The sequence below is a fragment of the Polistes fuscatus genome, unplaced genomic scaffold, assembly GCF_010416935.1.
Source record: "Polistes fuscatus isolate 324 unplaced genomic scaffold, CU_Pfus_HIC Scaffold13, whole genome shotgun sequence".
In the NCBI taxonomy this organism is placed as follows: domain Eukaryota; kingdom Metazoa; phylum Arthropoda; class Insecta; order Hymenoptera; family Vespidae; genus Polistes; species Polistes fuscatus.
The window spans coordinates 262,642-289,837 of NW_025113031.1; the positions used below are offsets into that span (position 1 = coordinate 262,642).

Consider the following 27,196-nt stretch of genomic DNA (forward strand, 5'->3'; position numbering starts at 1 on the left):
GGAGGGAAGTGGTATATAACACAACAGCGCAATCCTACGTAGTTGTACTTCCAGGCCATCCTCTATCATCTAACTTTTATTTCAACGCAATCGTATACTTGATTGCTTATACCGATATTTATAGCTAGTCTAAGGTTAGATACAACTTTTTTAATAGGTTAAACATAAATACATCAATTTGTTTGTTTGCTCTGTGCATATTAAAATATATTTTTGTTCCTTTACTTTCATTCGTTTGATTATTTTATCTCGTTGACGAGAAATTCGGTATCCATTTATTGGAAGGAGGAGGTGGGTGAGGGGATAAACTGTTATACGATTTTTCTTTTTCATCGTTTAAACAAACTTTTAGTTAAACGTTTTTTTTATGTTTTGCATGACACATCTAACCGATTCCGAACGAATCCCCTATTGTCTTAAGATCTTCGCGTACATTTCATTAATCCCGAACAATTCATAGATGGACGATTATGGCACCTTTGTTAAGGATGATCGGCATTGACCGATGATACGACAGGAGGAAGAATTTTCTTATACGCGATTCGAGTACGCCTTAATTAAAACACCCACGGTGATTTGAATCGCGTGAAAGACATTCCTCGATCCTTTCGATCAAGGCTACGACGATAAATTGCTATGACGAAGGTGACCTTGCTAAATGGTAGTAGTAATTAACAACGAACGTTATAAATTCGATTGATCGAATCTCTCGATTTGTTTCGCGAGAAAGAAAGAAAGAAAAAATAAAAGAAAAAGAACAATCGAATATGAATTTGTCGATACGTTAAACAGAGTCATTTAATTAATTCATATTTATATAATCGTAAGGCTAATCAAAATAATTCCTTCGATATATTCGTTGCGTTGTTTAAATAAAAAATCCTTTCTCGAATAATAATATCTACACACGTTTTACAATAGTATAACGTAACACGTTTTAGATACGCCCTAGATTTAATATACAAATGTATTGTTACAGAGGTTTCAAATTTACATAACATTTTACATTTACATAATAATATATTATACATATCTACAGGTATAAATAATATTAACAAGTCATCTTAAAATAATTCCTACTTTATTTTATAGACTTATTATTTAACACGTTGAGCGTAGAGATATCGTGCGATCGTCATCGATAAAAATACAATTTATTATTACTTGTTTATGAAGGAAAACCAACGAGAGAGAGAGAGAGAGAGAGAGAGATAATAAATTTATCGTAAAAAGTGAATAACAAAAAAAAAAAGTAAAATCGTGTAATCGTAAACGCTCAGCGTGTTATAATAAAAATCGATTAAGCCCACTTGTAGAGTATCGATATAAAAATCGTGTACGGATGATACAAATATAGTAAAACACGTATCACTTTTATATACAGATATGGAAAAAAAAAAAAAAAAGAAACAAAACGATCAATGAAAATCTAAAATGGTTGATGACTTGACTCTCTCGGATCATGACGTACGAGTTACTTTGGCAACGAAAATGACACGACGTCTATGCACTTATGTACATGAAAAAACACCCTCTCGAGGCATAGTTAGAAAACAAAAAAATAAAATACAGTAATAATAGTAATAATAGTAATAATAATAATTAACACATTTCTGACGTTAAAGGCTCATCATCCTTCTTAGTTTGACAGGAGTTTAGTAACTCCAAACACGTTTAAATATTCTCACTTAAGTTGCATACGATTTGCATTACCTAACGGCATATCACTCGAGAAGATTCCATTCCAATTAGCATTGTGACCCATGCCAGTAGCAAACTTTGCGTTTAGGTGAACTAAAGAGAAAGAGAGAGAGAGAGAAAGAGAGAGAGCAAGGATAGACACAAGGAACGTGATCGTACTTCTCAACGACCGTTATTTCACCTCATCCTCTTCGGAGGTTCGCCTAATCGCGTCGTGAAAGACCAAATGACTTTAATACAACATATGGCTGTTTCTCGTAGCACCTGGGAAGAAAAATAACAACATAGTATAAATTAGTATAAATTCATTTAGAAATAACACGCTTTTTGATCTTTTACGTGTTTTGTTTAACGATTCTGAAACTTTTTGCACTATTTTCATATGTCTATTTTATGATTTTAAAATAACGAGAAAGAAAAAGAAATGAAAGCAGATAAAACGTAGGAAACACACTTTTTTCTTCTTCTATAAAGTAATCTAATATTTTCTTGTAATATAAAATTGTTTGATTTGGAAACGTACGCGATTTTTGAAAGATACGATATCTGAAATGACGCACGCATTAAAGATGTTAATTCGTCGTTTAATTAACTGGCACCATCTTGACGATCAAGAAAAGTATTATAACGTGCAATAGAATGGAAACTAAAGCCAGTCAATGGCATTAAACACAATTGTAAACAAAAGCGAGGAAAAAACACTTGCGAGTTTCATGGCCGATTTAATCTCGAGCAACCAACGAAAGCGTGTTTAAGCGAGTAGATTATTAGTGCGCGAATCGATGATATCGATGTGTTTTTTTTTTTTTTAAACGACCATACCTCGATCAAAAGATGTCACACGTTGATCCGATCAAACGATCGAACATTATTTATTCTTTTCGATGGGACGACTAAACTACCGATTAAACTTACTGTGCAAATTGGAAGTGTTGGGTAAAGAACTGGCTAATGGGAGTTCCATACCAGGGTGCTCATGAATCACAGTTTCGGTTATGTTGTTTTCAGCCTCGGAATGAGCCCTGCGATGTTCTCGACCGCGTCCATCATTCTTTCGTCTTTTTTCGGTCGTACAACAACGTTGATCCCTCTGCAATGTCATTTCGTGAGCATACATAGATTCCAGATTAGTAAATGAATTGAATCGTTGTCGTCTTCTGGTTAACGCTTGATTGGCTCTTCTACCAACGACGCTTGAAGCGTCGTGACTGTTACGAGTCAAATCGTTGCTTCGTTCGCGACGTTGCAAGGATTTCAGGGAATCCTCGTAGCCACTGAAAACAAAACAAAACAAAAATACAATGTCGAGCTTGTGCATTGTAATAAAATTGTTTCTCGAGTTCTTCGATCGAATGAAACAAAATATTACACTCATGTTACCTAACAGAATAAAAGTAAAACAATTGTATACTTACTTGCTACTCTCACCGCTCGAAGGACTCGAGGAGTGACTGCAGCGACAGGAGGCTCGTGCCACGATTCCCGAGTCCTGACCACTGGAATGCAAGGACGTTGCTGATGCCTCGAGGCCTTTCGTTGTTCCTGTCGTTCTCACGACATGTTTCCCACTGTTACCACCCATCCTATAACACCGCAACAACTGAGTAATAGCATTCAGTCTGTTAAAAGGATAATTTGTCTTGGACGATATATCCTTCTTTACTTATTCAAATTTTATTATTCGTTTTTCTAATATATTTGTTAGAATTATATTTGTTTTATTTCAATTGAAATTGTAATCAATATACTTGATACCTGATATTTGATAAAAAATAAAAACAAAAACAAAAGAACAAACTCACGTGTGAAATCGCACGCATCCTGGTCCATGATCGCAGATACTTTGTCGTCTTGGTATATCTGTACAAAAGGGTTCTGGGTCGTAACGAAGCCCATCGACGAAGGTTGGGAAGAGTGCTGGTTTCTGCAATGTCGAGTCTGCCAAAGCAAATCCAAGTGGACCACCACCAGTGCTGGAGAACATGGCCTTTTCTCGGCGTCTACGACTAACGAATGGAGTTCGAGAAGTCCATTCATTTAAAGTTAACACATGCACACATACACATACACACAGAGAACTGGATGGAACAAAATTAGCGAAGAGAAAAAAAGAATGATCATGAGATATTAAAGAAATAGAGGAATGACAAAAAAAAATATAGAAAAAGAAATGGAGAAGAAAAAGATTTCCTAAATTGATTTAAGTTTACTATGTTTTATACATAGTAATAATAATAGTATGATAGTAGTAGAGAAATATGATTTTATTAGAAAATTATCACCTAACATTCGAATTATTTTTTTAAAATGCATGCTACGTGCACGAGAAAGAGAAAGATAATGAGAAAACAAAAACAAAGAAAAAAAAAAAGACAAAGAAATGAAATATTTGTTAGTTTTGTTTCTTTTTTCTACCCTTTTTTTCAAGCAAATTATATGAATATTAGAAAAATAGTCGTTTGATTGATAGAAACGAAGAAATTAGTTCGGCATAGTCGTCGTGGTAGATTCCTCGATCGGTGTAGAATCGTTTTGCGGTGATCGAGCTAAACCGTAATCCGCGTACCGTTTGTTCCTACGAACGCAGGTGACGCAGAGGGCTGTTACAAGGGCACCGACGAAGACAACGCAGCCAAGTACGACTACACCCACTTCTAGAGTGGACAGCATGTAACGTTGATTTCTTCTAGATGAATTCCCAGTTATTTCTAGTACGCGATATTCCTCCAGTTCACGTTTTATCTCCACCTTCTTGTTGTGAAAAACACTGTGAACGACAAACAATATAAGAACTTTCTTACAAATATTTTATTATTTTATTTAAAAAAAAAAAAATTTATTTTATTTTATTTTATTTTATTAATATTTATATATTAATATTATTTTATATTATATATTATATTAAATTATTTTATTTTATTGTTGGAAATGATTTTACTTTTTTTTTCTTCTTTTTTTTCATACAAGGGAAAAAAAGAAATAATATTTAAATTGAATCCATCGAGAGAAAATAATCGTAGGATTCTTACTTATGCAAGGTATCCATGTCGATCATTACGTTTAGATGCGGATCGATGGCGTATAGGTAGACGTCGGTTCTGTAACAAAATTGCTCTACGTGCTGATCGGAAATCTCTCTCTCTCTCTCTATCTCTCTCTCTTTCAAAGTGAAAGTGAAGACAACTGTAATACTTACGAAGTTGTATCGATCAGGTTCTTTTCAATATGCGGCTCGAGCTTCCTGACACGTACGTCGAAGCCCGTGATATTGTGCAGAACGCTGAAATATGACACTTTAATTTAAATCTAAGGAAAACGGGAGCGGGAGTTTATGGGGACAAAAATACAAATGGGAAATTCGACGTGACTAAGGTCGCTCGAAAACGTCAATGTTTCTTTCAGGAATTCCATTTAAGAAGAAACGAACGATTATCTTCAACTTACGCGGTAAAATTGTCCAAACGTGGTTCGACGTCTATGGGTTTTTGTCCGACGACCATGACCACTTGTTTTTTATCATCTAACACGTACACCTGTGCGAACAAAATATAAAAATGTAAAAGAAATGTTTGAAAAAGGTCAAGACAAAGAGACTGATATCTCGCGAGAAAACAAATTAATCGTTAAAGAGACTGTAAGAATAAGAGTAAAAAAAAAGTAACTCACAAAAACGTTGGCAATGCCACTGCGACCATTCTCAGCTCCGAGTCTATCCGTGGCCTTGACGTCGAAACCAAAGACGCGGCCAGAGTCACGAGCAAAACTGGCCACAGACCGAACTTGACCGCTCAGTGGGTCAATGGCGAATCTCGGTGCATCTTCGCGTCCAAGAATTTGGTAACGAACCTCGCCATTTATACCGTCGTCCGGATCCTCGGCCTAAACAAATATAAATAAATCTCTTTCTTTCTTAATTTATATACATTATATTCTAACGTTAATAATGTAGGATTTTTAATAGGAAAAAACAGTTTTATTTGAAACTCAATTACGAAACGCAGAACCTCGCTTGTTCATCTCTCAACGCTGACTAATTTCTTTAGAAAAAGGTTTGTTTGCTGCATTCATATTATGAACATTTGAATGGCCTTGAGATTTCCGATTCGAACGAAATTAATTAGACCCCGTTCTTATCGCGAATTTATCAAAAATGATCGGATAAAAAAACGAGAAAAAGATGTGCAAGGTTTTAAATAAAAAAGAAAAAATAAATGAAACATCTAAACGAGGTACCTGCAAGACGTCGACAGTTTTTCCTAATCCCCTATCTAATTAAAGATCTCTGAGATAATTGTATTTGCATTATCGTTCGAGCGAAAGGCAATCGATTTCCGCGCAATTGCAGTTGTGGTGTTTGTCGAGAGTAGCGCTTTCGTGAAAAGAAAAACTCTAAATAACGTGACAGAATGAAAAGAGAAAAAAAGAGAGAGAGAGAGAGCAAATAAACTCGAATACACTCCGTGTATGTGAATTTTTTCCCAACCTACGACGTCCGCCCATCAAAGCGATGATAAACGATGAGAAGGATAGGAAAAAATATATGTAAAAAAACGAAAAAATACGTAGAAGATGAAGAAATAATGAAGGAGGAGGATTTTTGCCGTTGTTTTCGGACCGATTGTTCGCGTCTCGTCATAATTAAAAAGCGTGCTGAAGGAGAGAAGATAAAAACAGAAAGAAAAGAAACAAATAAATTGGAGGCGGGGAGAAATAGAAAGGATGCATCGGGAGACATACAGATAGATAGATAGATAGATAGATAGATAGATAAAGAATAAGAGAAGAAGAAACGAATTAAAGAAAAGTAGGACGAAACTAGGACAGGTCGGATAATAAAGAAAAAGGCTAGAGAAAAGTAAGCGAAGAGAAAAAGTATAAGAGGCAAGTGGAAAAACCGAAATGAATGAAGGTCAAGTCACTTTGACAGGGACTCAGAGAAAGAAACACACACACACACACTCACACAATTTACATAGTTAGGACGCTTTCGCAGAAGAGCGTGCAAGTTCCTAATGATGCGTACGCTCACCTCAACTTTAACGACCTCGTAACCGTAGTGGGCAGTGGTGGGTATCGCAGCTAGGATCGGTCTTCCCTTTGACTTAAATCTCGGCGCATTGTCGTTGGTGTCCTTGATCCTGACGACGACCCTGGCCTCGTTAGGGGCGAGACCATTGAGCCTCTCACCGACTACCGGATAGATCATCACGGGCATCCCACGACCGAGCTTCACCCTGTCGACCCTGACCTTAGCCTCGTACCGATCTCTCATTTCCCTGTCGACGTTCGTAATCAGATACAGCGAGCCGTTCTTCGAGTCGATCGAAAAATGATCTCTCGCATCCGTGCCATCCGCAACGATGCTGTAACGTATGTGATCGTTTTGATAACCATCAGATAAATCCAATTCGGCGATCCAAATTGGTGCTACTGTATTTTCCTCGACCTCGACCTCGTAATATCGGTGCCTGAACGTTGGGATCTTTTGAACTTCGTTAAACGAATCATCCTGATCATCTTTTCCTACTCCTTCGTCGTCGTCGTCGTCGTCCTCGTCGTCGTCCACGTTAATGATCTCAACATTCACAACTGCGGTAGACGTCATGCTAATCGGCGAACCAAGATCACTCGCTGTAACGAGTAATCGATGATTCTTTATACTCTCGTAATCGAGATTTGAGATAGTCGTGATGGATCCTTCCTTACTGTCTATCGTGAAATATTGTTTCTCTTCGTGACCTGGACTTGCCAGATCGAAGAGAATCAAACCATTACCATTTCCCGCGAAGTCGCTATCGTTTGCGTAAACTTTCGCCGCGAACGTACCGATCGGACTATTCTCAAAAATGGAAGTGCGATAAACTGGTATTGGGATGCCGCGATCGTCATTCTCAAGCTCGTTGTAATCATAGAAACTTGGGGCATTGTCGTTAACGTCCAAAATGTTAACTTCAACTTCTACGGTTGAACTCAACGAAGGTGAACCATCGTCGCGTGCGAGTAGAACTAAACGATGAACAGGTATCTTTTCTCTGTCGAGTTTTCCACTTATTCTTAAAGTACCATCTCGCGGAGCAACATCAAAAATCCACGTAGAATTGTCCTTGTCGTTATCCTCGTCTCGAGCACCAGAAATGATCTCGTAATTGACGTTTGCGTTAATACCAAAATCACTGTCCACGGCACGAACGGTTCCAATAGTGTGAGCCATGTAAGTTCCTTCGGCAACGTCGAAGGAATACCAGGATTGATCGAATACGGGTGCATGATCGTTCACGTCCACCACGTGTATTCTTATAGTAATGTTATCGGAAAGGCCACCACCGTCTTTGGCAAAGACAACCAAACGTACATTCCTCTCAGGTGGTAGTGCACGAGCCACTGAAATTTCTGCGCTTCTCGAATCCAACAAGAAATATCTTCGACCTATCGAATCCTGTTTTGATTGTTTAACGACAGTTGTTGAGTTTCCTCCAGATATTGTCTCGTTCTGCAGACTGTAACTAATTTCCGCGTTAGATCCTACATCCTTGTCCTCTGCTAACAATCTAATGATCGGTGTACCAATTGTCACATTTTCCGGTACCAAAAGTAACGGTGACTTGCGCTCGTTCGAACGTTTCGTTTCATTGCTTTCGATGGATGCCGAATCTTCCGTATGGCTTTTATTCGCGATCGACTCTTCGTCCGGTTGGTTCGATACTTTAACACCTTGATCCGGTAGAACGATCATGCGAATAAATTTGGGAGAATTGTCGTTGGTATCGTCGACGATGATTTTCAAACGCGCGCTCGACATCATACCACCTAAAATCAAATTAAAACTTATAATTAGTCGAACATTGGATGAACATTTTTAAAATGAATGACGATTGTCGATCGTCTTCTCAAACGTTGATAACTTTTTTCTCTTTAAAGTCAATGATCAAGGAGAAGAACAAAAAAAGAATAAAAATCCTTATTGAATGGAATGAATTTGAAAGACTTACCCCCATCCTTGGCTACTACTTGAAGATCATAGCTTTCTCTTTCCTCGCGATCTAAACTCTCTTGGTTACTACCCTCAAAGAATACTCGAGCATTGTTAGGATCAATCCTGAATAGGGAACTACCTTCTCCGGTCAGGCTGAAAATAAATTCTTGGTTAATACCCTCGTCTTTGTCGGAAGCTGCAATAGGATTGGCCATGATGACTTCCGTTCCGTCTCGACTGTTTTCTAGAATTCGTCCTTCGTAAGATGACGAACTAAACACCGGTGGATGATCGTTCTCATCATCGACGATTACTCTTATCTGAAATGTTACCCAAGATAATGTGTGCGTTCAATTATTGTAAACGTTTAAATGAACGATCATTACACCATTATACATATGTATTCGTAATTATCATTTCACATTTAGATATTGTAATTGCATAACGGAAATATGCGAGAGGAAGGAAATGATTAAATTTAAATAGCAGAATAATTAACGGGGACGACAACGACTTACTTGAATAACTTGTAGTCCTTTAGAACCTTCCGCTATAACAGTGATGCTATAATTTTGTTTAGTCTCACGATCTAAACCATTGGGCGCGTAAAGGGTACCGTCCTCCGTGATACTGATGTCAGGCACGTCCTGTTGATTGACGATAAGGAAACTCGTGGCAACCGAGCTGGGTACTGTACCATTATTAACTAAAACTCGTCCTATGTACGTCCCTGGGACATTTTCTTTCGCGTGGAAAATTAGAGGTGCCGTTGTTGCTCCTCTAAAAAATCAGAGCGCATTGATTTTCTTTTCTTTTCAATACTTCTTAATAAATAATAATAATAATAAATAATAATAATAATTATTATTCGTTTAAATAATAATCAATCACTCTCGATAATGTGAATTCGATCGCGTTGAAATAAACTTACTTGGTAAAAGCACCCCTCTCGTCGTTAGGATCGACCACATGAATGGAAACGTTGGTTACAAGAGTTAAATCCCTCTCGTCAGTTACCAAACCTTCGAACTCGTAAGTCGAACGATCGTATCGTTCGATTTCGTCCACTACCGTTATCGTTCCTGATCGTTCCTCAACAGCGAACGGAACTGAAAGCCCATTGGATATGCATGCACCACGTGTTACGTATTACCATGAATAAAGTCAGTCATTTGTATGAGACGAATTTTCCAACGATGTTTTTTTATCTAGTTTGAAATTCTTTCCAAATATTCCAAGTGATATTTAATACCCTAAATTCGAGTATCGTTTAAAAAATCGACCCTTTCTGATTCCAAACGATAAGAATTATTATTTCTTTTTTGTTTTTAATAGAATGAATGAGAAATTCTTGCGCTGGTAAGGTTTGAAATATTCTAGGCAAACTCGTGTTACAAAAATAAATTGGATAATGATGAGGATTGATTGCGAGACAAATTTACACCGAGTTAGAAAATCTGAAATTTTGACGAAGCGAATCTAATGCGAGGAGGTAAATTTGTATTTGTTTTTTTTTTTGTTTTCTCTATAACAACTGAATTAGAAGTACCTCCTTCCTGATAACTATGAAGAAGATCGTAGATAAGATCGCTCGTCTTAACTGCATCATTTATACGAATCTGGCCAACGCTGGTACCGACTGGCACATTGGCACCGACCCAAAACTCGTACGGTGCTCCGACGAAGTCGGGTTCCCAAGAATCTGGTCCTGAAACGAGAGAGATCGGAGATCAATAGAAGAAGAAAAGAACAGTCAGAGTTTGATTGATTCTTGGCTCTTAAAGAGCGATCTTATTAACCACATACAATTCCTTTTCCAATTAATTGTGTACATAATACATTTGTATCAAATACAACGACGTTTTGCTTGTGAGTTACATTATATACAAATGAACGCACACAGAAAAACGAGAGATGACAAATTATTATTGTACATGTGTAATATACAATTTCTCTTCAATAGGCCACGTAATAATAATATTATCAATTTCGTTAACAAATAATTATTAAAAATTGTATTTGAATATACGCATGATTAGTAGAAGGTTTTTAAGACAAGTTAGGACAAAGAAGTAGATATCGTAATTATTTTCATTTTCGAAGAGTATTAAATAAATTAATTGTCGTACCGAGCAAGATATTAAGTTACATTACAGACACACACAGAGAAATTCTTTCGCATTCTTACACGCAAAATGATTGATTCTTACATTGGATAATGTTTGAAAGAAACGAACAATGCCTGCCCTTTTTTACATCCTACGTCGAAGAAGAAGAAGAAGAAGCGTGTTGCGTATCATTCCGCGTGTAAGAAATCGAAATAAGAAGGAAATTACCGTCAGGACGGAAAACATCGACCGTAACAACGGCCAAAGAGAATCGCCTTTCACTCGGATTCGCTGGTTGATCAGCAGCCTCGACAAAAATCGCGTGCCTTCCCTCGACGATAGGACTTTCAGCGACGGTAATAACACCGGTCTTTTCATCAACCGCAAATGGTGGTATACGCGTACTAGAATTTCCTGGTTTTTGAAGAGTATATTTAACGAGTCCGTTCCGACCAAGATCCTCGTCAACGGCATGAACTTGTCCGAGTACAGTGCCGATTTTGGCATCGGCACGCGCCACGAGTTCGTACAAATTCGCAGGCACGAATACGGGATTATTATCATTAGCGTCCAACAAACTAACGTGAATGTCTACCGATGAACCATTGGCTCGTTTACCATCGGTCCAAATCACGCTCGGTTTCCTCTCGATCGCGTAGACTTTCATTCTCAAACGATCCCTCCTTTCCCGATCCAATACGTTTTGATCTTTGACAGTTAGCCAACCGGTTCTCGGATCCATCGAGAATGCACCGGACGGATCGTTCAAACGAAAATCAAATTCCCCGTTTTCTCCTTGATCCTTGTCCCGTGCTATTACTTGTAGAACGCTGAAACCATTGGGAAGATTTTCGACGATACTTATGTTGTACAAGTCGACCTCGAATTCTGGCAAATTGTCGTTCAAATCCAAAACTTCGATTTCTACGCGTGCCATTGCCATTTTCAATGGATTGTCGATTTGCGAGGCATGAATTTGTAAGGAAAATTTGTTATCGGGAAGATTTCTTTCGTTGTCGAGATCGATAGGACGTTTCAGGAAAAGCGATCCGTTCTTTGGGTCCAAATGAAAGTAACCATTCTCGTTTCCTGATATTATGTCATATCTTATGGACACGTTGATGTCGTGATCACGATCTACGGCATGAATCGGTGTCGTGAAGTTGATTTCCTTGAAAATCGGCTTATCCTGTTGGAGAAAGTCAAGAGAAATATGATAAAGGAGGAATCTTCTTTTTTTTTTTTAAATAAATCAAAAATAAATCAAAAACCATACTAATATCGATTGAAAGACTCGGATCGATCGGCACGATTTGACTCGATGATTTCGTATAAAGCAACATTTTATTCAATTAATAATTTGACCGAAAAATTGATCCGACGTTACGTACGACGTTTTTTAATATCGAATAATTTCAATCAAACCGTTTGAATATACGAAATGAATGGATTAGTTGTATTTTTAAGATTAATTACGTGTAAAATACATCCAAGTGAAATATTCATTAACCGTGATTATATATTATGACGTATCGTGTAAAAAGTAACACGCGAAGTGAAACGTAGGATTGCCGTGAAAGTGATCACGACAGTTGAGATATACTTTCGGTATACGATGCTATTTAACGAGAGAAAAACTTTCTTTTAATTGTACTTATTAACCAAGAATATGTCAACGTTACTCCGTTATTATTATCATTGTCATATATTATCTTGTCATATTATTTTTTTCTTATTATACTTAAAAATTAATTGTATGAAATAATCATAGGTCCAAACTTTCGTAGGATTAATTCGTTAACGAGAGTGAATTAATTGTACAAACGATATTAATTTAAAATTAATCTTATTATAAATAATTATATAAATAATATGATTATTCTTACCGGCATTGGATAAAATTCGTATATTTTAGTTTTGTAAACGTCCCGAGAAAATTTCGGATCTAGATCGTCGTTATCAATGATCGTTATCTTGGCAGTTGTTTTATTACTCTTCGCGGGTACTCCCCGATCCTGAAAGTGAGACGGTGAAAAAATTGTTAAAGTAATCAGTGTGATAAGGATCAAGGATCCTGTCGTGTGTAACAACACTATTACTCACAGTTGCTGTGATCACGAGCGTGAACTCGCGATCACCATTATCGTAATCCAATGGTTTACGAAGTATCAAAGCTGTTCTATGGCCAGATTCGAGGGAAAATTTGCCTTGATCGTTCCCTTTAACTATAGCGTAATGAATATCGCTGTTAGGCGTATTAGGTTTGTCCCCATCGATGGCACGAATTCCACGAAAGATCGTTGCACCTACAAAATTCGTAACCAAAATGTTTTCTTTTTCTTTCCTTATTCTTTATCCCTTCGTTCGTTTGGCTAATAGCAATTGTCTCGAACGTTAATTTTTTCTTTTTTTTTTTTTATTAACACGGAAGCGTTAAAAATATTATTCATTTATCGAAGAGAAAGAGAGAGAGAGAAATAAATTAACTCGAACCAACTTCTATTTCTTTTCTTTCAGTATTCCAACGAAGACAAAATCGTGAAATTTGGGCAAAACTCAGGGATTAAACGAAATGGATCTGAGGAAAGACTTACGGAAATCCTACTTTGTTATAGGTCAACGAATTCACCGTAATCTCGTTTAGAATTCTCGAGGAACAACGAGAAGCAAGCTTCGCAGAGTTGAAAACGTTTATTCTATATAAAAGAAATTTTACGAACTACGAGATAGGAAAATCTGTGTTAAGGAATTTTTCTTTTAATAATAGCGTGTTTCTTTATATCACCTATATTATTATTCTTCCATTGTTTAAACTGATGATAATAATCGTAGAAAAGAAAAGAAAATAAAAAAACAAGTATATACAATCTTATATACATATACGCTTTATTGTTATAAAATGCAAAACTATTAATTCAAGTTTGAATTTATTTCAATATTATTCTACCCAAGAGAGAGAATTTAAATGGTCATGAATCTTTCATAGTAGAACTAGTTTTCAACTCGAGAACTATAATTTGTCTTAAAACGAAGCATGCATATATAAGTTAAGGTACTTTAAGAGGAAAAAGTATTTTATTCGGCGAGTGGACAAAACCTACTTATAGTTAGTTGAAATAAAACGTTTGTGAAGTATAATCTTACCGGTTGGCGTGAGCTCGTCGACTGTCACGTGATAAGGTGCATCGACAAATTGTGGTGCATGATCGTTAATATCTTCTACGTAAACCGTGACCGATAAATGCGACGATACCTGAACGAAAACAACCTCTTATTCAATTATTTCCTTGCATTTCTAAACTTGTTTATCAAAAAATAAGTACAAAGTATGTCGCTGAAAAATATTATGGCAAATTAATGCTATCGGTCGATAGTAGTCAAAAAAACAAACAAAATAAAATGATCGTGCATTCCGAACGGTACTTTACTTCGTCCAGTATGTTCAACGTGTCGTAGTTAAGCACATGCATTTTCTTCAAAGAAGATAGAAATTTATATACGATATCGCGGATTGGGAATAGATGTAACAGATATATACAGTTAGACGCCTAGCTGTATCAGCTGTATGGATTATTTAATCATTCTCTCGAATACTTTGATAGTTTCATGTTTTTTTACTCTTTGCTAGAATATCACGCTTCGATAGAAATTTTAGAACTAGTAAAACAACTAAAAGTATATATATAATATTATAGTATGTTTCATTTTTTTGATAGTTCATGCCAAGAAAAAGAAAATCACATAAACGCCTGTGAACGTAACGCGTTAGACCTAAAATCGTGTACGTTACGTAAATGTTGGTTATTAAAGCATGACGGATATATATATACGACGTTTATTCGGTGATAACTTTAGAACGTTATAATTAGCATTTAACGCGAAAGTCTAGCACGTTGAAGAGAAAGAAATAAATCAAGAAAAATCTATTTAAACATTCACCAAGGTGTCCCTGCCATCGGTGAAATCACAGATGACCCGGAATTTCAGTAGATTTCTCGGTGATTCCGCGTCTACGAGATCTTCCAATGAGTGTGCTAATGTCACAGATACATGGGTACCATTAACGTCTTTGTAAGAAAAAAAACGACTGTCCTCTTCCTGTAACATTAAACACACGTACAGCATAAAGAAACACGTTCAAACAACATCAATCCTTTTCATTTATTTTCTTTTCTTTTTTTTCTTTTTTTTGTTGTTTCAAAATAAAAAGACCTCTTACCTAACTGAAAGTTCAATTATATGAAAGGAAGGTTTAGAAAGAAAGAAAGAAAGTGAAATGTACCTTGTCGACGGGAATAATGGTAAGACGATTTCTAGGATGAGCTTCCAATGATAAAATCTCTGAACCTTCTCGTAAATTTTCTGGCACTCTGACGAATTTTAAATATTCGCCGATTGGATAAAATTGACATCCTGTAATAAATTAATACGAAATATATATATACATACATATATGAAAAAAATAGAAAAAATAAATTCACATATATTTTTTGTATTATAGTATTATTAATATCATTAGTATTTTATTATTTAATATTTTACTAATTTTGTGCGAGTTATATTATTAGATAATTAATACCAATTACATAACAATATTATGTTACGTGTAAACGGGTTTTGTTTTTTTGTTTTTAATAAGATTTTATAGGAAAATCATTTTAATCTACTACAGTCGATTGAAATATCGAATTGATAAACCGATGCATTGCATATTGCAATAAATATTGATTCGATAGCTACCAAAATACTCTAATTAATTTCCCTGATTGAAGATACACACACACACACACACACACACAGAGTTCTGCATAGGTCAATTCAATTCTTAATCGATCTATTATCAGAATAAATGTTAACATCCAATATATTCGTCATTTCGCATTCGAACAATACAGAGTACGATGATCTTACGTGGGTGTATATACAACGAGAGAGAGAGAGAGACACGTACATATATAGACACACACGAACACTAATTTAAAAGTACAACATTCGTATATACGAGCATCGATCGATGTTTCATAATCGTTGCTTTAACCTTTCACAATGTATTTTTTTTCCTTTCAGTCGTGCGTAAAACGTCATTTTCTCGAGCAGCTAACTCTAACCGCAACGTGATACAACCGATACTATTATAAAAAAGAAAAAAAGGAAAAAAAGAAAAGAATTAGTATTTAAAAATTGAACACACAATTAGAGGTAACTCGTTTCGTGCATAAGTTAGTTTAATTTGTACGTAGGTTGTTTTAAACAGAAGGTTATTGGTGAAAGGGACCAGAAATCATTTTTTATTTTTTTTATTTTTCTTTTCTTTTTTTTTCTTATCAACTAGCGAATTAACATAAACCGTATTATTTGTCACAACGAGTTCATTAATTCAAAATAACCAAACCGACCTTTATCGTTGAAAGAAAATCATTTAGCGTGACGAGAAAACCAGTTAGATTTTTCGAAACGATTTTTTCTTTGTGTGTGTGTGTGTGACGTTAAACACACAAAAAATTCTATTCAAAAATTTGCGCGCGTCGGTTGGACCGTTCTTGTTCTTTTTCTTTTTTTTCTATTTTTTTTTATTTATTTCTAATAAAAAGCAATTTTAAAGAGGAGTAGGGTGAAACGTTACAACTGAAAATTCTATTAACGACGTTTAATGAGAATTTAACCTGTAAATTCGTAAATTCGTGTAAAAGCTGGCACGGCCAGCGTTTGACAATTGGCAAACCCACACGTTTATTTAGATTCTATTGAAAGTTTTAGAAACGGCGTTAGAAATTCGTAAATAAACGATTCACGGCTGCTGATCGCAAGCACTCGGTAAATTGTAACCGAGAAAGTTTTAATAACGTAGGTCGTCGTTGAGTTACGCAAAACGTTAACGGAAGAAAAGGTCTCCAACTCAACGTACACCTGTCCCTTTCTACGATTTTTCTCCTTTACCGATCTCACGGTTGTCGTATTAAAAACGATTAATCAAATCCGATCTTTAATTATCCAAAATGAAATTAACATTAAACGTGTATCGAGCTTTGTTTAGAATACAAAACGGATCAAATGATTCATTTTCGAAAAGTCATACGTTATTATTAATTATACATTTATGCACAATAACAATTTTTCGACATACCAAATATTAGAACAATTAAATGGTAACAAATAACGAAATTCTTTCCCACGAAAAATTGACGATTGATCATTTGATGCATTTAAATGTTAACCCTTTGCACTCGAGCGGCGCCGATACGGCGCCCGGCCGATTTCAAGTGTCAACTCAACCAAAACTAATTACAGAGTGTAGTATTTATCAAAGTTTGTTTTTTTTTTCGACATATAAATGAATAAACTGATGATATTTTATTATTTCTATGCGCTTGTTTATTTATAAATGTTTTTAAAGTACCTGTAAAATGTTTACTTAATTTGGTCGAAGTCGTCTCGAGTTGCTGGTTCGCGCAAGCGAAAAAGGCCTCGAGTGCAAAGGGTTAATATTCCTTGTATTGTTCGATTCAAAATGAATGTTCGATGTAAAACAATAATCGTAGCGATATAAATTAGAAAGAAAAATTGTTAATTACGAGTATATACTATTAATTGGTTAAACATTTCGTTTGAAAGAGAGCAAAACAAGTCCCGAGTATGGTGCGAAGTAGGATTTGAGGACAATGCCGATCACGAAAAATCCCACAACGTATTTTCAAATTAATTATACTTCTCGCGTGCCGAAGAAGGAAAGACACACAGAACTTTCTCAGGATTGTATCAATGGGTGAAAATAGAGAATAATTAATGGACGTTAAGCTTGCTGTGTTTGTTCTACCACCGATTATCATTCGTTACAACGGCGAGAAAGATACGACTATTCATCTTTCCCCTCACCCTCCCCCCTATATATTTATTATTTTGTTATTTTTTACATACTTTCTTACTAGAAATACTTGCTGAATGATTTCACGTTAGTATACGCATTGTTTATAGTACACATTTGTATTATCATATTTTTCTTTTTTCATTCACTCGTGTCTATCCGTTTTCCCCTTTACAAAAGTTTCAACGATGGATGAAGGGGAAACTGGGGTGGACGAGGGGGTGGGGTGGGGAGGTAAGAAGTTAATCGTATTCAAAAGTAGAACTGGGAATATTTTAGCCTCGATAATTCTGCCTTTTACTTTATTAAACTGAACTTTTCCCAAAGTTGGGACTGGTTGTTACTCGTCAAGCGTGTCAGATGGTTATAATAAATTACAGGAAAGCTGTAAAATCAGAAACTCTTGATAATATCGAAAGGGAAACGGGTTGGGTACTATTACTCGTGTGTTTTATCGTTCAATTGGTCATAACAAGTTCTTTTTTTTTTATCTATATACATAGAAAATATCATTACGTAATTTATATCTTATCTCTACTGCAAAGGAGAATTATTTTTTTGTCGCGTGCCTAATTATGCAATTTATGTATCTATGCTCGTTAAATAAAGACATTTCTTGCCACGTGCTATTTGATACTTTTTAAAAAGAGATTAATAATATTAAACCGATACTCTTAGCGAATTTCACTTTAAGCTTCGCAAACAGGCAATTTCACTTTAGCCAGGACACGAGATGATGATGATATAGCGTTAACGTAATGCAACGTAATCGAATTCATCCGGTTATTCGGGAAAACGACGAAAAGGTCGTCAGTTACTAACACGTCCTGACATTACGTGAATCGTTATAATAATAAATACAAAAATTAATATATATATTTAGAAAAAATTTATTACCAAATAATATTTTTCATATATTTCCTTCGTTAAAATGAAATTTATTTGTTATTTTATCTCTGGACGATCGTTTCGATCATCTATATCAAAAGATGTTTTTATAATCGAGCTGCTGATTAACAGGAAAAAACTTTTGCAATTGGGATATCTCTGACCAAAATGAAAAGAAAAAACAAAAAGAAAAAATAGGAGAAAAGTAATATACGACGTTTCAATAACCACAATGAAAACACACGATCCATCTATCCATCCTATACGACGACCAGTTACCGATGCTAAAGAAAAGTTTCTGTATCTTATAGTGAAAAATATCGTATCTCAATTTATTCGGGTCGTGCAACTATCGGATTCCCGATACGATCGGATTTCCAGGCTCGTGCTATGCATCGTTACACGTATACTCTGCTACGTTTTTCGATGTGTCGATTTATTTCACGAATAAAACTCACCTCAGGGTCCTTCCTTTTTTCTATTTTTCTTTTTTTTTACCAAATACTTAAAATACAAATGCATCCCGTATAAAAAAAAAAGAAATCAATAATAAAATAAAATGATTTACTCGATAACGAGGAAAATTTCGAAGAGACTTCGAAAGTTTATCATTCGTCATATCGATAAAAAATCAAATAATATATATATATATATATACGTATTTTTGTTATTATATTATTAGGTTGTACGAGAAAAAAGAAAAAAGAACTTTGCAATTATACTCCGAAAATATAGTTGCGAATAAAATCGATCGAGCAGCCGTTGCACGTGTGGCCACAGGTGTGTACCATACGAACTTACTTATCACGTTTGGACTTTCACCGTATCGTAAAAAGATTGGTGCATGTTTTACGATACCCATACATACATACGTAAACTCGTACATACTATTCAATTCTTGGCTTTTTTTTCTTTTTTCTTAACGAGTTTCACCATCTTTAGACGTCATTATCTTCGATATGAAAAATACTACATATAAATGTAATCTATAGATACCATACACACACACACACACACAAATGTGTATATATGTATATACGCGTATATAGAAATGATTACATGTAACTAAACGATATTACGTAGCATTATCGGCTTGAACAAATCCATTTGAAATCAGCTGTTAGACGAAATCACATAGACATAGACACAGACATAGACATAAACGAAAATCCCTAAGCTTGAACTTCGTAGTTCCATTTCGAAACGAGCGAGGCACGATTTAAAGCCAGAAAATTGCAACGGCGGCCGACGAGAAACTGTGTCAATGTCGCCGTGTGCCCGGCGAACTTAATTAAAGGAAATTTAAAATTCAACTTATCAAACGAGGAACATTCGTATCCTATTTTTTTTTTCCTTTTCCATATTATATTATTACAATTTTACGTAATGCGCTTATGTATCCTTTTGTTGCGTAAAAATACCAATGAATATTTTTACAATCCGTAATACAGTCTTATCTAAATTGTTAAGAATTTATCGAGAAATCATGACTTTTGTTATTAAATTATCGAAGATAAAAAAATGATCTTATCGATTTTAAACAATATAAACGATATTATATATCCAATAGATAATAAAATTAAAAATCCAGTTATATCAGATTCTTAAGGAATAACTGGGCGTAATTTTTGTTCATCTCTGAGCGAGGTAAGCTCGAAAGAAGCTTAACAAAATATACAATGATCGTAAACAAATGAGAAAAGGAACCGAACCGAAAGCTTTGTAAGAAAATCCGTTTGTCGATTTCATTTCTCTCTCTCTCTCTCTCTCTCTCTCTTTCTTTCTTTTTAGTATTTATTTATTTTGTTTTTACTCTTTTTCAAGCTGTCTCCTCCTTCTCCTCCTTCTTCTTCACAGCTTGGTTTTATCAATCTTTTTCTTATTTTTCTCTCTCATTTTTCTGTTCTATTCGAACCGAGGAGAGGATTACTTTGAAGAGATGAACGGACCAAAGCGAGTCCCCTGCATCTTCGTCAAAATATCACCGAAGAGACAATACCCGTGCATCTTTCTATATATATATACAATATATATGTACATGCAATAGTGTTGTATTAAAATGGGAACATCAGAATATTTTCCTTCCCTAAGCGAAAGCTAAGAAAATATTTCTCTCTTTCTTTCGGAGAAGAATCTTTTGCGCTTGGAGGGTACGATTGTGTCTAGAAAGAAAGAAAAAAAAAAAGAAAAGAAATGACAACAACAAAAAAATATTATTTCGAAATTGAACTTTCGCGTAATAATAATGGAGTGTACTTTTTTCGATAATTAAAAATATTCCAATGAAAATATTCTTCTTACATAGATACACATATATATATATGTATAATTATTTTTATTATTCATTTAATGTATCAATTTTGTATATATATAATATATATTTAAAAACGTTTACGTAAAATAATAAATGAAATATTTATTATTATTTGAAATAACAAGGTAAAACTATCTCCGACTCTATACCAGAGTGTATGCACGAACTGCATTTACACGAGTAAGCTCGTTCGTAAAGCTTTGACGGAAGTGGGACAAGGTCAGCAAGCTTTTTACACGTTTCCGTAGTTCCTTCTCAGTTTGAGAGTAACGCCGTAGACTTCGTACGGAACATATATGTTTTAAATATATGAATATTTGTATGTATGTGTAACAGCTTCACATTTCCTTATATGACACATCACGTACACTTCATATACACACATAGATCCACACAAAGAACTTAAGATCTACAATTAATTAATCGGTACGCGCTCGAGTTCAACAGCAAATGCTCGTTAATGAAGTATAAAAAGGAAAAGAAAAAGAAAGAAAAGAAAAAATAAAAATACGTTGAATACTAACGAGGCCGCGCACGATCTCACGAGATTAAAATGATAATCGTGAGAATGAACGGGGCCCGTCTCTTTGGACGAAAACATTATTACTACCAATGAACTATAATATTTTAAATATAATATATTTGCATATATATATATTTAGATTTATTCAATTTTAAAGACCGATAAATCATTTCTTTAAAATATTTCATAAAATCTCAACAAATATTTAATATAATGCACACACACACACACACACACACACACACATTATAATATTCCTATCCTTATCTGTTATTTATTATGTTAATTATATCAATTATCATAAAAAATATTGGAAATAACTTTATACGCAACCTTGACATATAAAAATTACACGAACACGTATTTTTTAATCTATCAAATTAAAACCATATCTACATATTTGAAATTGTATAACGATCACACATGAAATAATAACACAGGAATAATTTGAATCATTATAACAATTAACATATAAATGTTAAATAATTAGTAGAGAAGCTTTTAACTAAATCAAATTCTATATTATAAAGCAGGTCAAATAATTAGTAAGATTAAACCTTTTTCTCTCTTTTTGTTTTGTTTACAATTATCAAATATTAAACCTTTATAACTTGGTTTGCACGTAAGAATGAGATTCATTTCGATTACATACGCCTACCTGCCACGTGGTCGAGTCTTACAACGAGGACCAACAATAGAAAGATCCACGTTGACGATATTCTGGACCAAACAATTGTTGTTGTTGTTTTTCTTCCTTCTCTCGACGACATCGTCATCATCTTCTCTCCTCTGCCACGTACTTCCTCAAGTCGTTCTTTCGAACATCCCTGGAAAATTATTCGCAATGATTCGTGAGTACGGATTTAAGTGGAAATCAGAAGCGTGACGTTGCATTTTCTATGGGGTTTTTCGCGCTCACTCGCACACTCGCTCATTCCTCGTCGTTCATACGCAACGTTACTTACTTTACTTACGGGTTTCTGCCCTCATAAAAAGCACTTTACTCTCGATCCTTTACTATGGTTCTTGAAAAAGAACACGAGGTGGGAGGGGGGAGAAAGAAGGGGGAAAGGGGATCAAATAACGAGATTCAAGATTTTTATCGTTCACAGGAAGAAGTAATAAGAAAGAGAGAGAGAGAGAACAAAATTGTAAGATAAAATAAAGTAACGAACGTTTTGCATCGATCCTAAGTTCTTCATTTAAAATGTAACAAGGTATTAATAATAATTAATATAGATGACTGTAATTCTTATTCTATATTCTTTTGAATATATTATTATTTGTTTTTTGTTTTTGCAACTAACCTTTTATATAGATTAACTGTTATAAATAATCTATTCAAATGTGTACGGATATAATAATTAATATGAATGACAATAATTCTTTTATTTTTTTTTTAATTATATTTTACAGTTTCACAATTATTAATTTTTTAATTCGAATGTGTTTATGTTATATAATATAATAATTAATATCGATGACGAGATAATTCTTCTTGATAAAAAGGATAAAAAATAAAATATGAAATTTTAATCGCAACCGTGTTTTATATATTAATGACTCGTGCTACAAATTCCTCCTTATATTCTTTTTATTTTTTATTTTTTTTTTTTTAAGAGAACACATGTGACAGAAAGTATAAGATAAATATCACGAAAAAGGTTTTAGCCGAAATGAAAGAACTTTCACTGGTAGAATAATATTCGTACGATTTAGACTGTAAGAAGTCAAGTTAACTACTACACACACGCACATACTCTCTTATTTTTAATGAATACTACAATCGTTACTAACATTTCGTACTACGCGAACTAACGATCTCGAACATCTAAACCCAAGCTTTAAATAAATAATATCGCGAAGAATTTAACGAGAAAGGGGTTGCTTGGTTGCTTGCACGTTGTTGGGATAAAAAGAAATCCATTTTGCTTTGGTGCATTAACATGAAAATACGTGACAGACTTTTTACTTCGAACGATTTCACTTTCGACGAACCGAACTCGACCGTAAACTCGAGAAAATCGACGTTATGCGATTCCCCCGACGAGACTACGAGTTTTATTATTTTTCAATAAAAAAAACGTATAAACAACGTTTATTATCCATTACTATTTATTAAGCTAATCATATACCAGAGTTAAACTAATAGAATTATATAAAACTGCGATAATTTTTAGTCAACAAATGTTGAAATAATTTTTCCTAATAAAATTATCGATGAATTCTCTGGATCTTGAAATTTGACGAGCTCGTCTGTGAAGTGATCTTTCAAAAGATGATAAGACATCGAAACGTTTACGATCTTTTTCGAATATCTCTCCGTATCTTCGCACACACACATATATATGAAAATCTACGACTGACCTTGTCAAACAGTGGATGGAAACTAAGCCAGGGTGAGGATGATGCACGAATTTGGCGTAAAACAAGCGATCGTTCTTTACGAGAAGTACTATTCTCCAAAAGGATGCCAAAACGAGGGATGATGAAGAGCAAGTGCACCAGTGCAAGGACACCGCACGTAACACACCGTATTACTCGTGGATCGATCTTGATCACTCGTAGGACACGATCGAACTGACTTCTGACATCCGAGTAGAAAATTTCTTATTAAAACGAATCTACTCTCTCTTTCTCTCTCTCTTTTCTTTCCCTTCCTCTCTCTTTTTAGACCAGGCTAGTAGTATTCGGCCACAAGTACAAAGAGGTACAACTTTCGCTCAGTAATACGTTTCACGAATGACTGGCATTGGTTTGACGCGCACGAACGAAAAATATCGTTCGTCTAGCAACAACAAAGTGTTTGACACAATGTCCACTCCGAAAAGTGACTGGCATCCAATGGTAGAAAACCTCGACAATTGTCTTTTTCGATAAAATGAATAGAAAGTTGAGACGAATATATTATTCCAGTATAATCGATCGTAATTCTTCTTCTTCTTCTTCTTTCACAAAGCAACGAAGCTTACTTGGTGGGTTATAGGGGAACTTTGTCGAACGTCGTCGCGTTTAAACGGCACGAGCGAGAAAGGAATGGTTAAATGTGTCTTACTACAGCACACGTTGCACCTTAGGTGCACCTACAATCTTACCTTACTTCGAAACCCCCTTCCATGGCTACAGGACGATCGTCCTTTCGCTTTCAGCGGCCACTGACCACTTCGACCGCTCGCTTGCTTGCTTGCTTGCTTGCTTGCTCACTTTCTTGTTTCTACGTTTACCTATGTCTCCGACACTCTCAATGCACTCGATTGCTTGCACTCTGCACTTTTCTTCTTTCTACAGTTCCTTCGATATATATATATATGGGATTCTCTCGAAACTTTTCTATTATTTTCTATCAGCATAAATTCTTACGATAGTCTGCAATAATTGTGCGTGTATTACCTTAGCTTCGTTAACATTTCATTTGTATTATTATGAATCATTGTATAAAATTCTTAGAAATCCTTGATTATATTCGATAGCCTTTCTCTCTCTCTCTCTCTTCTTTCGAAATGCATTCCATGAAAAAGTATGAATGTATTGTATGATAAATGAACTATTTTGTAATATAATGGAAAAGTTATCGTGGTCTTGAAAATGTTAGAAACGCGCAAAGATAAATTTGACATATTTGTATTATCATAGTATCGATAACGTTCCCCATTCGACATCGTTGACATTTATGATTCTCTCGTTTCTTGCGACGATACCAACGTGACATTCCAGATTCGCGCGAACGATGCTGAATACTATTTGATGGTTGTGACTGTTGAAATGATACAATATGTTCCCATCAATAGCATGTTTCCAATTCATAATGCTAAAACCGTTCGAGAGCAATTCAATGAACAATCGATGGAAAGCAAGCTCGATTAAATACGAGAACCTTACTGTAATGACAATTGTGACATGTTGACAATTCGCGAATACATATGCACGTATTACGCCAGAATCGTTGACGTTAATATTGCATCTGGTTTTTCATGTTTTTTTTCTTGTTTCAAAACAGATTCTTAAGATTCTTTCGAAAATAGTATATTAAAATGAAAAAAAAATTCGAAGATTAGAAAGAGAGAAAGAGAGAGAGAGAGAGAGAATAAGAGGAATATTATTGGTTCACTACCGGATAAGCCACATTAGTCAAGTGGCATTTTCACTTTCATTCGTTAAGATTTGTAACCGCAAGATCTATTGATATAACCACCAGCAAAACGTGTTACGCTTGCTACCTTCACCATTGCCATCATTTTCTTCTAATCGCTTTTATGTCATTACTATTACCACTTCTCTTAACAGATATTCGATAATAACAGAGATGTTTCTAAATCGACTATAAGAATCTTACCTAAGATTAAGTTAAACATTTTAATTAGATTTACATTAGATATGTACTACATAATGTAATAAATTTTTTTCTTTTTTTTTCTTTTTCTTTTTCTTTCTTTCTTTTTGGAAATATTTAAAATTTCATGTTTTACAAATCGTATTATTAAACTAAAGATAACAGTAAAATTCTTTTCTTTCGTTCCAAATATAGCAAAAACCTACTGCAATATTGTTCAGTCATGATCAAGGTAACTAGAAACTAAACTATCATCGTATAAATTATCTCCAAAAATAGTCATGCGCCTTTTCTTTTTTTAACTTGATGATCTCTTGAATCTCAATTGGTTGCAATAAAAAAAAATATAAAAGAACAACACGACAATCGAATATCAAAACGGAACACGTTTATATATTTGAAAAAAACAAACTTAATAAAAAGATTCATGCAAATTACGTGGAACGGGCTAAAATCATAAAAAGAAAACAAACAAACAAATAATCAATCGACCTTTTAATAATTAAATTGTATGAAAGAATGTTCCAATAATTATTATTAGATTAATATTTAATTATCAAAAAGATTGGATTATTAATTGGATAAAGAAAAAAATGAAAAATAATGAACGTTTACGCTAAAGGAGCATTCTTCGTTTATGAATTCCCAACTAGAACTAATTTTCGTACTTGTTCGCATTAATGCACGAGATGTTCCTTTTTATTATTATTAATAATATCGAATGGATAAATAACGAGACGCAATTACGAATAATTAATTCATAAAGGGAAAGGTCTTTGGATAAATCTACTGGACACGTGTTATATGTGAGCCCTTCGATCGTTTAACACATTGGACATTTGACCTATCATCTGTGTGTGTGTGTTTGTGTGTGTGTGCATCTATCTACATTGTGTTTTGTCTGCTGACCTTGTCCTCCTTCCGGTATCAAAAACTATCAAGGACACGAGACCTAGAGAGATTTTTATTTCATTTATTTTAAATGAAATTCTCTCTCTCTCTCTCTTTCTCTCTCTCTATTTCTCTCTTGCTTCTTTCGAAAATCTTTTTAACACTATCTCGAGTTTACGAAAAAATTCTTCATTGAATTTTCTAACGAAACTTATTCTTTTGTACGAAATAAAAGTTAATAAAAAAGGTAAAGAAAATAAATGACATTAGAAAATGATTAAATATAATGAATGTAACTAATTGGACTGCGAAATTAAAATTGAAAATCAAAAGTCGATCGATACCATAAATTTTCTAGCTACGACTATGCTTCTTGGCTTAACTTTAATGTATTCTAAACCATGCTAACCTATATATATATATATATATTAATGGAAACGATTTCAACTGGTGAATAGAAAATCCGAATAAGGAGGAATAAAAAATTAAAAGTCATAGTTGGAAGTACTTTTCCTTGTTAAGATTGACGAGAAGTCATGATCGGTTGGTCGCATACACACGACGAACCGTACTCGTAGTTTCTTTTCACCATCGTACGACGCTATG

At 34.6% G+C, this 27,196-nt stretch overlaps 1 protein-coding gene across 1 annotated transcript; it reads right to left on the reverse strand.

The window, feature by feature from the left end:
- Positions 1 to 1,619: 1,619 nt before the first annotated feature.
- Positions 1,620 to 25,268, reverse strand: LOC122513918 (cadherin-89D). Its single transcript, XM_043630450.1, has 22 exons — positions 25,249 to 25,268; positions 25,068 to 25,177; positions 15,065 to 15,195; positions 14,722 to 14,880; positions 13,927 to 14,035; positions 12,886 to 13,088; positions 12,669 to 12,797; positions 11,011 to 11,971; positions 10,224 to 10,382; positions 9,606 to 9,783; positions 9,193 to 9,454; positions 8,691 to 8,994; positions 6,731 to 8,508; positions 5,368 to 5,580; positions 5,146 to 5,234; positions 4,898 to 4,981; positions 4,731 to 4,799; positions 4,268 to 4,468; positions 3,504 to 3,707; positions 3,117 to 3,284; positions 2,617 to 2,975; positions 1,620 to 1,965 (listed from the first exon to the last, which is right to left on the reverse strand). The coding sequence occupies exons 1-22, from the start codon at positions 25,266 to 25,268 to the stop codon at positions 1,934 to 1,936; spliced, it is 5,922 nt and encodes a 1,973-aa protein (XP_043486385.1). The 3' UTR covers positions 1,620 to 1,933.
- Positions 25,269 to 27,196: the final 1,928 nt, after the last annotated feature.

Bases quoted from the DNA above. Each gene is read 5' to 3' on its own strand.
- LOC122513918 (XM_043630450.1), bottom strand. From the start codon at position 25,268: ATGTCACAATTGTCATTACA. The intron at 5,581-6,730 runs GTGAGCGTACGC...ATATTTGTTTAG, and splicing joins ACGAGGTCGTTAAAGTTGAG to GCCGAGGATCCGGACGACGG. The intron at 1,966-2,616 runs GTAAGTTTAATC...TTTTCTTCCCAG, and splicing joins CAACACTTCCAATTTGCACA to GTGCTACGAGAAACAGCCAT.